Source organism: Sorex araneus, chromosome 1, assembly GCF_027595985.1.
Source record: "Sorex araneus isolate mSorAra2 chromosome 1, mSorAra2.pri, whole genome shotgun sequence".
NCBI classification, from domain to species: Eukaryota; Metazoa; Chordata; class Mammalia; order Eulipotyphla; family Soricidae; genus Sorex; species Sorex araneus.
Genome location: NC_073302.1, coordinates 287,913,733 through 287,927,535, shown reverse-complemented (window position 1 = coordinate 287,927,535; position 13,803 = coordinate 287,913,733). Strand labels below are relative to the sequence as shown.

The window sequence follows — 13,803 nt, the reverse complement described above, 5'->3', positions numbered from 1 at the left end:
GTTGGCGTCTCTGCAGCGCCTGCGCGCCCGGGTCTGCTTCCTCGGGGTCGGGTCGGATTAGAGGGTGGTGGGCGCTGGGTGTGGTGCTGAGCTGCGGGCCCCAAGCTCTTTCTCCAGCTCCTCGTGGCCCCAGTGCAATCCGCGGACGTGCCCCTGGCCTGCAGTGTGGGCCAGAGAGATGGCTCGGTTGTCAGGGCACCGTGTGTGGCCACAGAGCCTGGACACCAGTCCCTGGTACCCCGGGTTCGGCGGGCGACACCACACTGGGCCCAGGCCTGGACGCTCCAGCTCAGCTGAGTATCCCCTGGATTGACCCCCAGAACACTGCCCTGGACACACACACACACACACACACACACACACACACACACACACACACACACACACACACGAATGAATTGAATATAGTGTAGGGTGGTCCACAGAGCATTCATTGCCCAGGATACACACACACATACACACACACACAGGCACACAAACACACAAGAATGAGTTGAATATAGTATATGGTGATCCATAGAGCATTGCCCAGCACACACAGTTACACACAGACAAACACAGACACACATATACCACACACAAGAATAAATTGAATATAGTATTGGGTGGTCTACAGAGCATTGCCCGGGATACACACACACACACACACACACACACGCACGCACAACAAGAATGAATTGAATATAGTATAGGTTGATCCACAGAGCATTGCCCAGGATACACACATACACACACACACACACACATTTAAATAGAAGAATGGATTCAGTACAGTACATGGTTGTCCACAAAGCATTGTCCAGGACACATACACACACACACACACACACACACACACACACACACACACTCACGCATGTCCGCACGCACCAAAGTGTGAATTGACTACAGTCCATGGTGGTACCCTAGGTTGTTCTTCCTTGGAAACGAAGCAAGGAGCATGGCTGCCCACTTTCCTCACTTTCCTTGTGATCTGCCTTGTTGAGACAGTCCGTGGGCTCCGGACCCAGGCCTGGACCGTCACCAGAGCCAGTCCTGTGTGTGACATCATATTATGTGCGCCTTACCCTGACCACCCTCCCTCACCCCTCATCCCCCCCCCACACACACACACTCCCTAGCACCTGCTTCTCTCTGCCATCACCGAGTCAGCTGAGAGCTACATCTCCTGGGTTCTCATCTCCCCAGCTTGGCGTTCGCCATCCTGGAGTCATGGCCGCCCTCCCTGTCTCCTGCATCTTCCCAGCTGCTTATCCAACTCTGTCCCTGGCCCGTTTGCAGGTGGGACCTTTACAGTAGAGCCGACCTCTGGGGACCCCCCCACCACAGACACACACACCACCACCACCACCCCCGGTTTCCCAAGTGTGGTTTCCCCCTGTGACCTGACGTGCGTTGATTTGCGTACGGATTCACCCAGAAACACACAGGAGCCAGGGCCGGCCCCAGTGGAATGAACATAGGGCTCACCCTTCAGGCCTCAGGCGCCCCCCTCGGCCTCCAGGGGTCACCCTGCTAGCAGGTGTAGCCAGGCCGTTCTTTCCTCGAAGGGCATTTTCGATCAGATTGAGCCTCACCACTTTTGGAAGCGGTCAGATGAGATCAGGTTCATGGCAGAGAATTAAAGCTTCGAAAGTTTAGTTCTTCTCTGTCTGAGGGGGCTGGAGAAGTAGTAGAGATCCTTGCCTTGTATCTAGCCCATCCCGACCGATCCCTGGCATGATGTCTGTTTCCTCACACACTAGCCCCAGAGCATCTGAGGAATGGCCCGACTGGCCCCAGTGTCTTTTTTGTTTCCAATGTACTGGATTAGTTTCCAGGTGAAGGGAAGCGTGTCTCCGGCCCCTTCATTCCTGCCAGGCTGTGAGAGGAGGACACGGCTCTCGAGGCCGGTGTTGTACTTAACTCACGGGTTACGAAGGGCCGGTTTCTGTGTGTGGGTTTACGTGTGCAGGGCAGAAAGCCAGTTTTCACAGCACAGTTTCATTCCTAACCAGCGTGTACCTGCCGTATCGATCCTTTGATCTTATTGTCAAGGCGCTTCATTTCTTTCTGCTTTGCTTTGAATAACTAGAATGATACTTGACAGAAATCTGTCTCGAGGGGCAATTGTCGGTATTAATTGGTTTGTAAAATGTCTTTTGAACTGTTGAGATGAAAGGCCCTCCTCCGTCGCAAATGCTCCGTGTGTCCTCTGTTGTTGTTGTTGTTGTTATTCTCATTCTGAGTGTTTTGGCCACAACATCACTGTCTTAAAACCCTGGCATCTGCACTTTACAAACGTAAAGATGTTTCAAGACCCAAACAAACCCGAAACTTTGCGCTCAGAAGTGGTTGCGATTTTTCTCCCAAAGACTTTGTCTTATGTGGGAAAACTTGAGGAAAGGGAATACTTGTATTCGGGGAACAGTGCCCTGGATGAACTTGCTTGTCTCTCAGGACATTATCCAAGAATGTCTCAAGGCTCAAGATATATCCTGATCTCTCCCGCATCCACCGGGGCCTTGTCACACTCGGGCCAATCAGTCAATCCCAAATGGGGCCACTGGCCTTTGTTCATTTCTGACATTTGGGTTGTCACACTTTGGGAGACACAGGGTAGAGTCCATGGATTACAGCTGAGCCTCCTACTGTGCACAGGACACCCCTCCCCCCTCCGTATTTACACACACACACACACACACACACACACACACACACACACACACACACACAGAGCAGAGAACTCCCTGGCCCATTGTGTGAGCTGTGCTGGGCTTGAAGATTCGGATCAATAAATGGCCCAAAGCGACAGAGTCTGAGAGAAGTGACCTTCCCTGGTGGGGGGTGGGAGGAAGACACCCTGGTCAAGGTTTCTCAAGGTTTGGTGTCGGAACCTCGTCCGCATACTTGTCATGAACAATGCCGTAAGTGAAATAATAAGACAAGGAAACAGAAGCAGGTTCCCCTGGTCGTTCCTCTAGAACGTCCCGGCTTCGTCTTAACCCAGCCGGCGTCTTCCCTGCCCCTCACTGCGCCTTGATCCCTCCTTCCTCTCTCCACAGGTCGGCATCGTGGGGAGAACAGGCGCTGGGAAAAGCTCCCTCATCTCAGCCCTTTTCAGACTGTCCGAACCCGACGGGAAAATTTGGATCGATAAGATCTTGACCACGGAAATCGGACTCCACGACTTGCGGAAGAACATGTCCATCATCCCACAGGTGGGCGCGTGTTCCATGCACACGGGCGCCCAGGGTGAATCGCTGACACTCGATTGGCTCTTCTTTTTCTTTCGGGTTTTGGGGGCCACACCCGGCGATGCTCAGGGGTTCCTCCTGGCTCTGCCCTCGGGAGTTACTCCCAGCGGGGCTCAGGGGACCACAGGGGATGCCAGGGATCGACTCTGGTTTGGCCACATGCTTTTTCTCTTTGCTTTAATGAACTAAAAGTTGTGTGTTTGTTGGTGGGGGGAGGTCTCTCCCCATGGAGGGTCTCTCCTCCCATAAATATTGTCAGTGTGATTTTGCATCCCTGACCAGGCTGGGCCTCTCATAGTTGGCGACAGCGCTTTTATCATTCCCATAGGGAGAGGTCTGGGCACTGTGGCCCCCGGTGTCGCTGTGCGGGCCCCTGAGAATGCAGAATTCTGGGATCCCTGAGCAAAGTGGTTGGGCCGTGGTTTCTCGGGGAAGCGGGACTCCAGGGTGTTCCCGATGGAGTTTCGCTGCCGGCAGTAAAGCCCCCTTGGGGACGCGTTCGGAGCATCTCCGGGCGAGGCACCTGCCGTCCTGGGGCTGGGGGTGCTCAGAGAAGCAGAACGCATCATGTCGTGGAGGAGCAGTCAGTGCTCCAGAGAAATGTCCCAGCAGGGAGAGAAAGAACAGCTCCGTTCCTGCCTCTCAAGGCAGTGGAGGGCGCCAGCCCCTGGGGCTGCCAGGAGGCCCGAGGGGGTTTGCACCCCCAGACCCATCACCCGGTGGAGTTGAGCCCAAGCGTCTCTTCCTGGGTACAACTTCAACTGAACTGCTTTGGAGGAAGGGGGGGCTCCCAAAGCAGTGCTCAGGAGGCCCAGGGGCCCCACAAACAACTCCCAGCAGTGCGTCAGCACGGGGGTCTGAGCATGTGATGCAGTTTAGGCCCTGCCAGGGTGGCCTCCAGGGCTATATCTGGCCACACTTGAGGGTCTTATTGAAGGGAGGACCAGACCCAGTGATACCCAGGGATTACCCCTGGCTCTCTCTGCACTCGGGAATTACTTCCACGGTGCTCTGGGGTCTTTATGGGGTGCCAGGGATCAAACCTGAGTAATTAAGGTAGATAATGGGTGATGGCTACAGAGTTTTGCCATGGCAAGGAGAAAGGAGTTGTGTGCCTGCTGGTGGTGGCTGTCAAACGGTGTGAGTGTCTTTTAGACCACTGAAATGTCGGGCGGCGGGGGAGCGGGATGTGACTCAGTGGTGAGCTCATGCCTTGCAGGTGGAGTTTGGGGTTCAGTTCCCAGCCCTATACCTCTCCAACTCCTCCACCCCACCCCCCCAATAAAAAGGGAAAAGATGGCTTAGGCTGGGGCCTGGATTGATAGTGCGGCAGGCAGGGCCCTTGCTCGGCACACAGCCAACCCAGGTTTAATTCCCTGGTAGCCCGTAGGCTGTGATCCTCCAAGTTCCTCTGGGAGTGGTCCCTGAGCACAGAGCCAGGAGTACACCCTGAATACCGCCAAGTGTGGCCCCTAAGCAAAACAAAGGCTCAGGTGCTATATTTTTATGAAATATTTATTTTACGGCAATTAAAAAAATTTTTTGGCTTTATGGGGTCCAGCTGGCGGTTCTCAGGGTTGCTTCTGGCATTGCACTCAGTACAGTGATTACTCCTGGCAGTGTTTGGGGAACCATATGGCATGCTGGGAATTGAACCCGGGTTGGCTGTGTACAAGACAAATGCCCTACCCATCGTGCTGTCACTCTAGCCCCTAAAAAAAAATGTTTTTCAAGATAATTCTTTCAGGGAAGGCCCTTTCAGTACATATAATAACTCCTGTATTTCCAAGAGGCCCTCTGGCTGTTAGATGCAGACCTGAATGGAATTTCCATGGAAACGAGGGATTTAAAGCCTCAATTTTTATCTTTGGAGTTGTACCCATCTCTGAAATGGGCCAGCAGCGGATGTTAGTTAGCAGAAATAATGAGAGTGGCTGCCAAGCCTTTTCATACCCCCGGATGAAAGGGCCCCGAAGCCTGTCCTGGGCTACTTGAAATGCAGCTGAAGGGAGAAAGGCCGTGTGCGTCTGTACATAAAAGACTCTATAAATACAGAAGCCACGTGAGCCGCTTCTTGGCGCTGCCGGCAGTGCCTTGGAAGCACATCTGAGCAAAGACTAAACATCCCTTGACATCCCGGGTTTTGGGTCCGTTCCACGGGTTCCCACCCTGCCGCCGAGCCTGTGCGTGGACCCACTCCAGAACGCGCCTACTCAACAGCGGGGCTTTGTATCCAGGCAGATAAGGATCACGCGCACGGTAAACATGGAGCCCCGCTCTCTCGCCCTCTCCCTGCCCGTCCCCGAGGCCCGTGTGGGGGGTGGGAGAGTGTGGAGAGCCCCACGGTGGGGGGAGGGGGGACACGCCCAGGGGCCTCGAGCCGTGGTCCAGGGAGCTTTCCAGGTCACTTGGGTTGCGTGGACTCTCGCCCGCTCTGCCACGTCAGAGCCCGTGAAGCACATGGGGCCTGCAAGCTCCGGCCTCCTGGTCCCTGAACCGGCCGAGGAATTGCTCCCTTGCAGAGGTGCTGTGCAGGTATAGCTGCGGGGCGGGGGGGATGTTTGTGACCCAAAGGTAGAATAGACCCTCGACACTAACTGTGATCGGTAAGGACTGAGGCCCTGGCCCCCAGATGCCCTATCGCCTGCGGGTGGGGGGAAGAGGCTCAGAGGGATAAACCCTTGGTTTGCACGTGGGAGGCCCAGGTTGAACCCCTGAGCACAAAGCTAGGGGGAGCCCCTGAGCACCACTGTGTAAGGCCCCGCCCCTCTCCAAAGTGTCCATAAAAAATTATGCAGTCGGGATGGGAGCTGTGTGCTGAAAGTAGATAATGGACCAAGCATGATGGCCTCTCAGTGTCTGTGTTGCAAGCCATAATGCCCAAAAGTAGAGAGAGAGTCTAGGGAATATTGTCTGCCATAGAGGCAGGGGGAGGGTGGGAAAGGGGGGGGTATACCGGGATATTGGTGAGGGGGAATGTGCACTGGTGGACGGATGGGTGTTTGATCATTGTGTGATTGTAACCCTAACATGAAAGCTTGTAACTATCTCACGGTGGTTCAATAAAAATAAAAAAAATTAAATTATGCTAGGAACAGAGTGATAGCACAGCAGGGAGGGTGTGTGCCTAGCATGTGGCTGACGTGGGCTCGATCCCTGGCATTCCACATGGTCTCCAAGCACCGCCAGGAGTGATCCCTGAGTGCAGAGCCAGGAGTAACCCCTGAGCATCCTCGGGTGTGACCCAAAAAAGTCAAAAAGAAAGAAAGAAAAAAGACTTTTAAAGAAATTATGCTAAAGGGGCCGGAGCAGTAGTACAGCAGGTAGGGCATTTATTTGCCTTGGACACGGTCAACCTGGGTTCGATCCCCAGCATCCCTTCTGGTCCCCTCAGCTCCACCTAGAGTGATTCCTGAGTGCAGAGCCGTTACCCCTGTGCATCGACAGGTGTGACCCAAAAAGTCACACACAAAAAAAAGAGAAAAAACAACAACAACAAATTATGCTTAAAAAATTTATAAAGGTTTCTTTTAGGGGGCCAGAACGATAGCACAGCTGGGGAGGGTGTGCGCCTTGCATGTGGCAGACCCGAGTTCAATCCCTGGCACCCCCTGCGGTCCCCCGAGCACTGCCCGGAGTGATATCGGAATGAGGAGCCAGGCTTGAGCACTGCTGGGCATCGCCAAGAAAGAAAAAAAAAGAGATTAAAAGATTTAATCTTTTAATTAAAGATTAATTAATCTTCAGGGGTCACAGTGAGAACTTCGCTTGACCTTTCCTGTGGCCCTCACAGGATACACCACTCTGTCCCAAATTTCACAGAGCCAGGCTGTGCTTGTTCTGTCCCCGGCCCTCTCTCTGCACGTTGTCTAGTTCCTAGAAATGACACGCATTGGTCACGAGGCACAAAATGTGTCTTGCGTGCCACGGGTCACCTCTGGCCTTGCAGGCGCCTCTTGCCATCAGGCGTCTAGAGCAGTTTGGCGTCACACCCGCAGCTCACGGGTGCTCAGAACTGCCCTGGCACCTGGCCCCGTCTCTCCCCACCAGGAAAACGAGGCTTGGAGAGAGGAATAGCTTCCCCTGGGTCAGACAGCCAATGAGCAACAGAATGCGGGCACCAGAGAGACAGTCCAGTGGGCAGGGTGTTTGTTTTGCACTTGGGCCACCCGGGTTCGAACCCCAGGACTCCATTTGGTCCCCTAAGCTGAGCAGGAATCAGGGATCCCTAAGCACAGAGCCAGTAGTAAGCCTTGAGCATGGCTGGTGTGGCATCCAGATGAAAAGAAACCCAAAAAAAAGAAAAAAGCGGTGGGATCCTAACTTAGACCGGTGCCACTCCAGAGAGCTGTGACTCTTCAGGGATGATGCTCTCTCAGCAGGCGTCCTGCCTGTTTCCTCCAATCAAGAGAGATTTCCAGGGCTGGAGCAATAGCACAGCGGGTAGGGCTTTTTCCTTGAATGCAGCCAACCAGGGTTCGATTCCCAGCATCCCATATGGTCCCCTGAGCACCGCCAGGGGTAATTCCTGAGTGTGTGAGCCAGGAGTAACCCCTGTGCATTGCTGGGTGTCCCCCAAAAAAGCAAAAACAAAAAAGAGAGATTTCCAAGATCTGAGATGAGTGGCAGTAAGCAGGAGCCCGGGATGTGTGACTCAGGGTCTGGGTTTTGTCCCCTGCACTGCTGAACCCTCCAACCACCAGGTGTGACCCCCCCCACAACTGTCCTCCCCTCCTAAAAAAAGAAATTTTTAATTTGGCCAGTTTCGTGGGCTCAAAAGGCCGAATTACTTGTCAAGTCTCACTCAGTACAACCGTTTAGAGGAGGGCGTGTCCGCTGAGCACGCAGCTGCCGGCCCGTGCTCCTCCAAGGTGGGTCCCCTGGAGATCCTTGTTCATAGGACAGCGGCGAGGACACACCCCATGCCCCCCGGTGACCTTGCTTTCGGGGGGTCTGCTAAGGCAGGACCCTCATGCTGGTTGTTAGGGCTCCCGGGCGCCCGCGGGGTACCGTGTACCGCAGTACGTTGTCGTGGTGGTGTCTGTCTCCACAGCTCAACCCCTGCTCTGGGGACCCCAGCACGGCACAGGTCAGTATGGGGGGGGGGGCGCTGGGGAGACAGAACAGGGCTTTGGGCACTTGCCTTGCACGCGGCTGACCCCAGTTTGCTTCCCATTATTGCATGTGATCTGCCACCGGGAGTGAGTACTGAGCACGACTGGCTGTGTCCCCACCCCTTCCCCGAAAAAAGATAAAGACTGGGGGGGGAGAGACGAGAGAGATGGGACCGAGGGTAAGGCACATACATGCCTTGCCTGCCTCGGGCCCTGGCATTGCCGGGTATAGCCCCAGAAGCTCCCTGTTAGCTGGAAATGGCCCAGAAGGGGCCTTGGGCCTCCTGCTTAGGGGACACCTCCCTCAGAACACGGCCCAGGCTCACAAGGCAGAAGCCGGGGTATATCTGGGAACTCCGGGGGCCTGCAGGAGCAGAGGCAGGGCGGGGCGCTAACTTTCAGGTGCTTGCAGATCCGGGTTCTGCAGACTGTCCTGGGTATGTGTTGAGCAGGCCAGGTGCGGGCCCAGACACCCTCACCCCTTCCCCGCGTGGGGCTGGGAGAGGAAGGTGGCACCCTGGGAGAAGGCCAGGGCGAGGTGGGATTTGGGGAGCAGCGCTTATCTGAGGAAATCTGCAAGGAGGGATTTCAAAACCTCTTTGCACGGGCTCTGCGCCCCTCCTGCCGCCAGCCTTGTGGGCAGGACCTGCAGAGAGATTCCATGCAAATGCAGAATCTGTGAATCCAGAGACCATGAATCCAGGGCAGAGTCTTTGCTTTCTTATTTAATCGATTTCTGTTTTGTTTTGATCCCTCCCCCGCCCCCAACCCCGTCTTAAATCTAAGCAGAAGCTAGGTGGTGTGTCTCAAGCCTGTAGGAAAAGCTGAAGAGTCTTTGGAACCAGGTTCTGCTCTTTGGGACTTTGCTTCCATCAGTGGGAAGAGTTTAATCAGATCTGTCTCTTTAAGACTTTTTTTTTTAATTACCTGGATTTCTTACTTTCTCTTTCCATATTTCTCTTCTTTCTTTCTTTCTTTCTTTCTTTCTTTCTTTCTTTCTTTCTTTCTTTCTTTCTTTCTTTCTTTCCTTCTTTCTTTCTTCATCTTTCTTTTTCTTTTCCTTATCTCTTATTCTCTTTATTTCTTTCCTTCTCTCTTTCTTTTTTCATCTTTCCTTTCTTTTTCTCTTTATCTCCCTTTCTTTTCCTTACCTCATTCTCTTTCTCTTTTCCTTCTCTCTTTTTCCTTCTCTCTTTCTTTTTTCATCTTTCCTTTTTCTCTTTATCTCTCTCTTTTCCTTATCTTTCATTCTCTTTATTTCTCTTTCTTTTCCTTCTCTTTTCCTTCTCTCTTTTTCTCTTTCTCTCTCTTTTTTGCTTCCATCAGTGGGAAGAGTTTAATCAGATCTGTCTCTTTAACACTTTTTTTTTAATTACCTGGATTTCTTACTTTCTCCTTCCATATTTCTCTTCTTTCTTTCTTTCTTTCTTTCTTTCTTTCTTTCTTTCTTTCTTTCTTTCTTTCTTTCTTTCTTTCTTTCTCTCTTTCTTTCTCTCTTTCTCTTTCTTTCTTTTTCTTTCTTCTTTCTTTTCTTTCTCTGCATGAGTACAAAGCTCAAAAGAGAATAAAAGGTGAGGGTTGCAGTTACGGGTAAAGAAATACAACTGGATTCTAGCCGAGAGTTCAGGCTTTTGTTCCTGGCCCTGAAGTGTTCACTAAAGTGGGGAGCTGCACCCCTGAACTCTTGCCTTTTTTCCCTTCTCCTTGTCTAGAAGGAGGACTTTCAGGACTTCAATTCCTTTTTGCTCTTTTTTTTTTTTTTTTTTTTTTTTGTCATTGTGAGCACACAATGTGTTCTTTTCTTCTGATGTAGAGGATGGTTCCTTCATTGAGAGGCAGCGGGATTTGGAGAGGGGAGGGCCTGGGGATTTCAGGGGGTTCAAGTGATTCTCATTCTTCAGGCTGGAAGGGGCCCCCCCCAAGATCCTAGTGCAGAAGTGAACCTAGGGCCTCATGTCGGTGGGGGGGAACGGGGGCGGGGAAGGCCTGCCTGGTTTGGGACCCAATGCGGAGGGCAGGACGGAGTGGGCCGCTGGGTCTGGCTTGTTTGTGACCACTTGTTCCATTTGTGTCTCGGGCCCGGGTTGGTCTAAGCCTCTGAAGGCGAGTGGCTAAGGTTTCCCTGCGAGAGAATGGGAGGCCTGTCTTCCAGGGCGGACACAAAAGGCCCAGTAAGATGCGTTCCTGCAGCAGGCCCGATCGCCTTACGGCCGCTCAGTGCCTGAGTCAGAGCAGCCACTCAGGGTCACCGTCCCCAGCTGGGCTGGGTCCTGTCGGGAACAAAGGGGGAAAAACTTACTCCTGAATATGCCCCTGGGAGATTTAAAAAAAAAAAAAGAAATCATATAGATAGGGAGGAAATTTGAACAGGGATGAAAAACAGGTTTAGGGCCAGAGAGGCGGGAGAGCAGAGAGCAGCCAGGTAAGGCGAGCGGGTGCCTTGCAGGCAGCTCACCTGAGTTCAGTTCCCAGCGCCGCCTTGAACCCAAGCCCACCAGGAGTCAGCCCCGAGCTCTGCTGGGTGTGGCTTTAAAAACAGAAAAAAGAGGAAAAAATTGGTGTGAAAGAAAGACTCCGTCTGAAATGTGCCGTGAACCAAGAGTTATGTGTCTGCCCGAGTCTCCGTGCAGCTCCTTCCTGCGAGAGGGACCTAATTGTGCACCTTCAGAAAAAAATACAGGGAGGCCTAATAACTTCAGAGGATATTTACATGAAGCTGTACATCCTCCCATAAATCGCTGCCCGGAAATAGCCCGTCTGCAAACACTTTTATGGCATTTTTTATTTTAATATATATGAGTGTATTAACTTCCTTGCTTGAATAGTATCTATCAGAAATGATAATTAATTTGACCCTTATCTGCTCTTGCCGTCTGTGTCTACTGTAAGCATTTTTATTGCCTTTTGAAGATAATGTAATGGTTTCGCACTTGGCAAGGGGATGAAAGGAAAACACGGAGAACCCAAAAAGAGCGCCTCGCGTCAGCAGATTAAACACCGTGAGCCCCACGCCTGCTGGTTTGCGGGGGGAAATAGAGTGGCCTTGGGGGCTGGAGCGATAGCTCAGTGGGGAGGGCGTTTGCCTTGCATGCGGCCGACCCGGGTTCTAATCCCAGCATCCCATATGGTCCCCTGAGCACCGCCAGGAGTAATTCCTGAGTGAAGAGCCAGGAGTAACCCCTGTGCATCGCTGGGTGTGACCCAAAAACCAAAAAAAGAAAGAAAAAAGAAAAAAAGGAAAAAAAAGAGTGGCCTTGGTTCCTGCTGGAATTGGGCCTTCTGTCCACTCACCCCGACTTGTGATGCAAGTGTCCACAAGCTCCCGTCTCCCTCCCCACGTCCCGCAGCACAGAGCCCCCCGAGACTGGAAGTAGAGATTGGGGTGTGAGTCCCCACGCTCGCTGGTCCTCCCTCTGACAGTCCGCAGGACCCACGGTGCTCCCTGCGGCTCATTGAAAGGCGGGAACAGGCATGGACCAGGGTGGTAGATGGTGGGCGGGGGGGATAGCCAGAAGAGAGCCCCTGTTGGGCCCCCCTCAGCCCGCCCCCCGCCTTCTCAGAAGAGTCTGTTGGCATCATCCAGTGCAAAGAGCAGGAGGTGTGGTGGAGGCAGGCAGGAGGGAGGGAGAGAGTTTCTGTAGGTCAGTGAGTGGACTTGGAGCCCTTTTTGTTTATTAGACAGTTTTTGTTTATTAGATTGTTTGTTTGGGGCCACACCTGGTGATCCTCAGGGCTTACTCCTGACTCCGTCAGATATTACTCCTGGCAGTGTTCAGGGGACTCTACAGGATGCCAGGGATCGAACCTGGATCTGTTGCATGCAAGACCCGCTGGACTATCGCTCCGGCCCCTAGAACACCCGGCAGACACTTGACCTGACCCTCGTCGACACCTTCAGCAGATGAGATTTGGCTCTGGGAGAAAGAACCAGGCACAGGAAATGACTGCCGTGACGGGCCGAGAAACGGCTCTTGTTAGAATCCGCCCAGCGGGGCCCGGAGCATGTGTGTCACCTGCAGCAGGCCCCCGTGTGGTCCCCTTATGTGCCACCAGGAATGAGCCTGAGCACTGAGCAGGGAGTAGACCACAAGCACCACTGGGTGTGACCCAGCCACGCCTCCCCCCAGATGAAAGCACCAGGAGAGAAGAGGGTCCACATTTCCCGTCGGCCTTGGGGCTGACGCCTTCCGCTCCCTCACAGCCCCTTGAGCCCCGCAAGCTTTGCCCGGGGTGGAGGTTCTCTGCGCTCCTAGCCCCGGTCAGTGCTCCCTGTAAGTTAGAGTTCAAGAAGACGGGCACAGCAACGGAGTGGAGCACCCTGCCCTCCCCCCCACTGCTGAACCTGCCAGAGACAACGAAAGGAACTGCCTGGTGCCTGGCTAGAATCTCAGGATCACTGCCAAGAAGCAGGTTTTAAAAATAAAAACCCAAGTGCCGTGATGGGCCTTCTGGCGACCCTCCGTGGGAGACATTCCCACCAGTTCTTTGGTCGGAAATTTGGTTCTTTGTTCTGGGGATCGCACCCTGAGGGTCTAAGGGTTTGCTCCTAGCTCTGTGCTCAGGGATCTCTCTTGGTGGGCTTGGGGGACCATAAGGGATGCCCCGGATCAAACCCTGGTTAGCCACATGCAAGGCAAAGTGCGTTACCCACTGTCCTATCTCTCCAGCCCAGATTTAGTCCTCTGAAAAGCAGAACTTCAGTTGCCTTCAGTAGGATGCAGAGAGAGAGAGAGAGAGAGAGAGAGAGAGAATGAGAACACTCAGTTGGCCAGACAGAGCATGTCCTTTGCATACAAGAGACCCCGTTCCATCCCCCAGAACTCTCTTCCCCACCACCACCACCCCTCCCCAGAATTTGCCATTGTTGGATGTTCATTTTATTCGTGATCTTTATGGTCATCATGACCCAAGATTGTTCTGGGCTACTAGACCCTCGGCTACTCGTTCAACATCCTGCAGACAAAGCATCTTTAGTCTGTGTAATTTGGGGTTTGGCTTCAGGCTACAGAATTTCCAGTGTCATGCCTTTCGATTTGTGGTTATCATGAATTTCATCCTTTTGTTTGTTTGTTTGTTTGTTTGTTTTGGTGGCAGCGGGGAGCTAACTGTATTTGGAAAATGAGCACTGGCCTGAAATGAAAAGAGGTTGTGCTAATGACATGTGCTTTCTCGGGATGTTTAGGAACCTGTTTTATTCACTGGGACAATGAGGAAAAACCTGGACCCCTTCAATGAGCATGCAGATGAGGAACTATGGAATGCCTTAAGTGAGGTAATTTTTTTTTTTTACGTGTGATTTTTCTCCTCTGCCTCAGAATATGTGTGCGTCGACCTTTGTAATTCTGAAGTGCGACTCTCTTCTTTCGGACATAGATGTGTAGACACCCATAGCGCTGCAGGTCATTAGGGCAGCTGCTGGGTGAAGTGATTGGTCCCCGTGCAGAAGGACATTA

General features: G+C 52.8%; 1 protein-coding gene across 2 annotated transcripts in view; it reads left to right on the top strand.

Moving 5' to 3' along the window:
* ABCC4 (ATP binding cassette subfamily C member 4) overlaps positions 1–13,803 on the top strand; it is a 203,686-nt gene that overhangs the window by 162,793 nt on the left and 27,090 nt on the right. For both annotated transcript variants that reach the window (XM_055142190.1, XM_055142185.1), the window contains 2 exons: positions 3,045–3,200; positions 13,533–13,622. In XM_055142190.1, coding sequence (XP_054998165.1) covers positions 3,045–3,200; positions 13,533–13,622 — 246 coding nt within the window. The remainder of the gene's footprint in view (positions 1–3,044; positions 3,201–13,532; positions 13,623–13,803) is intronic.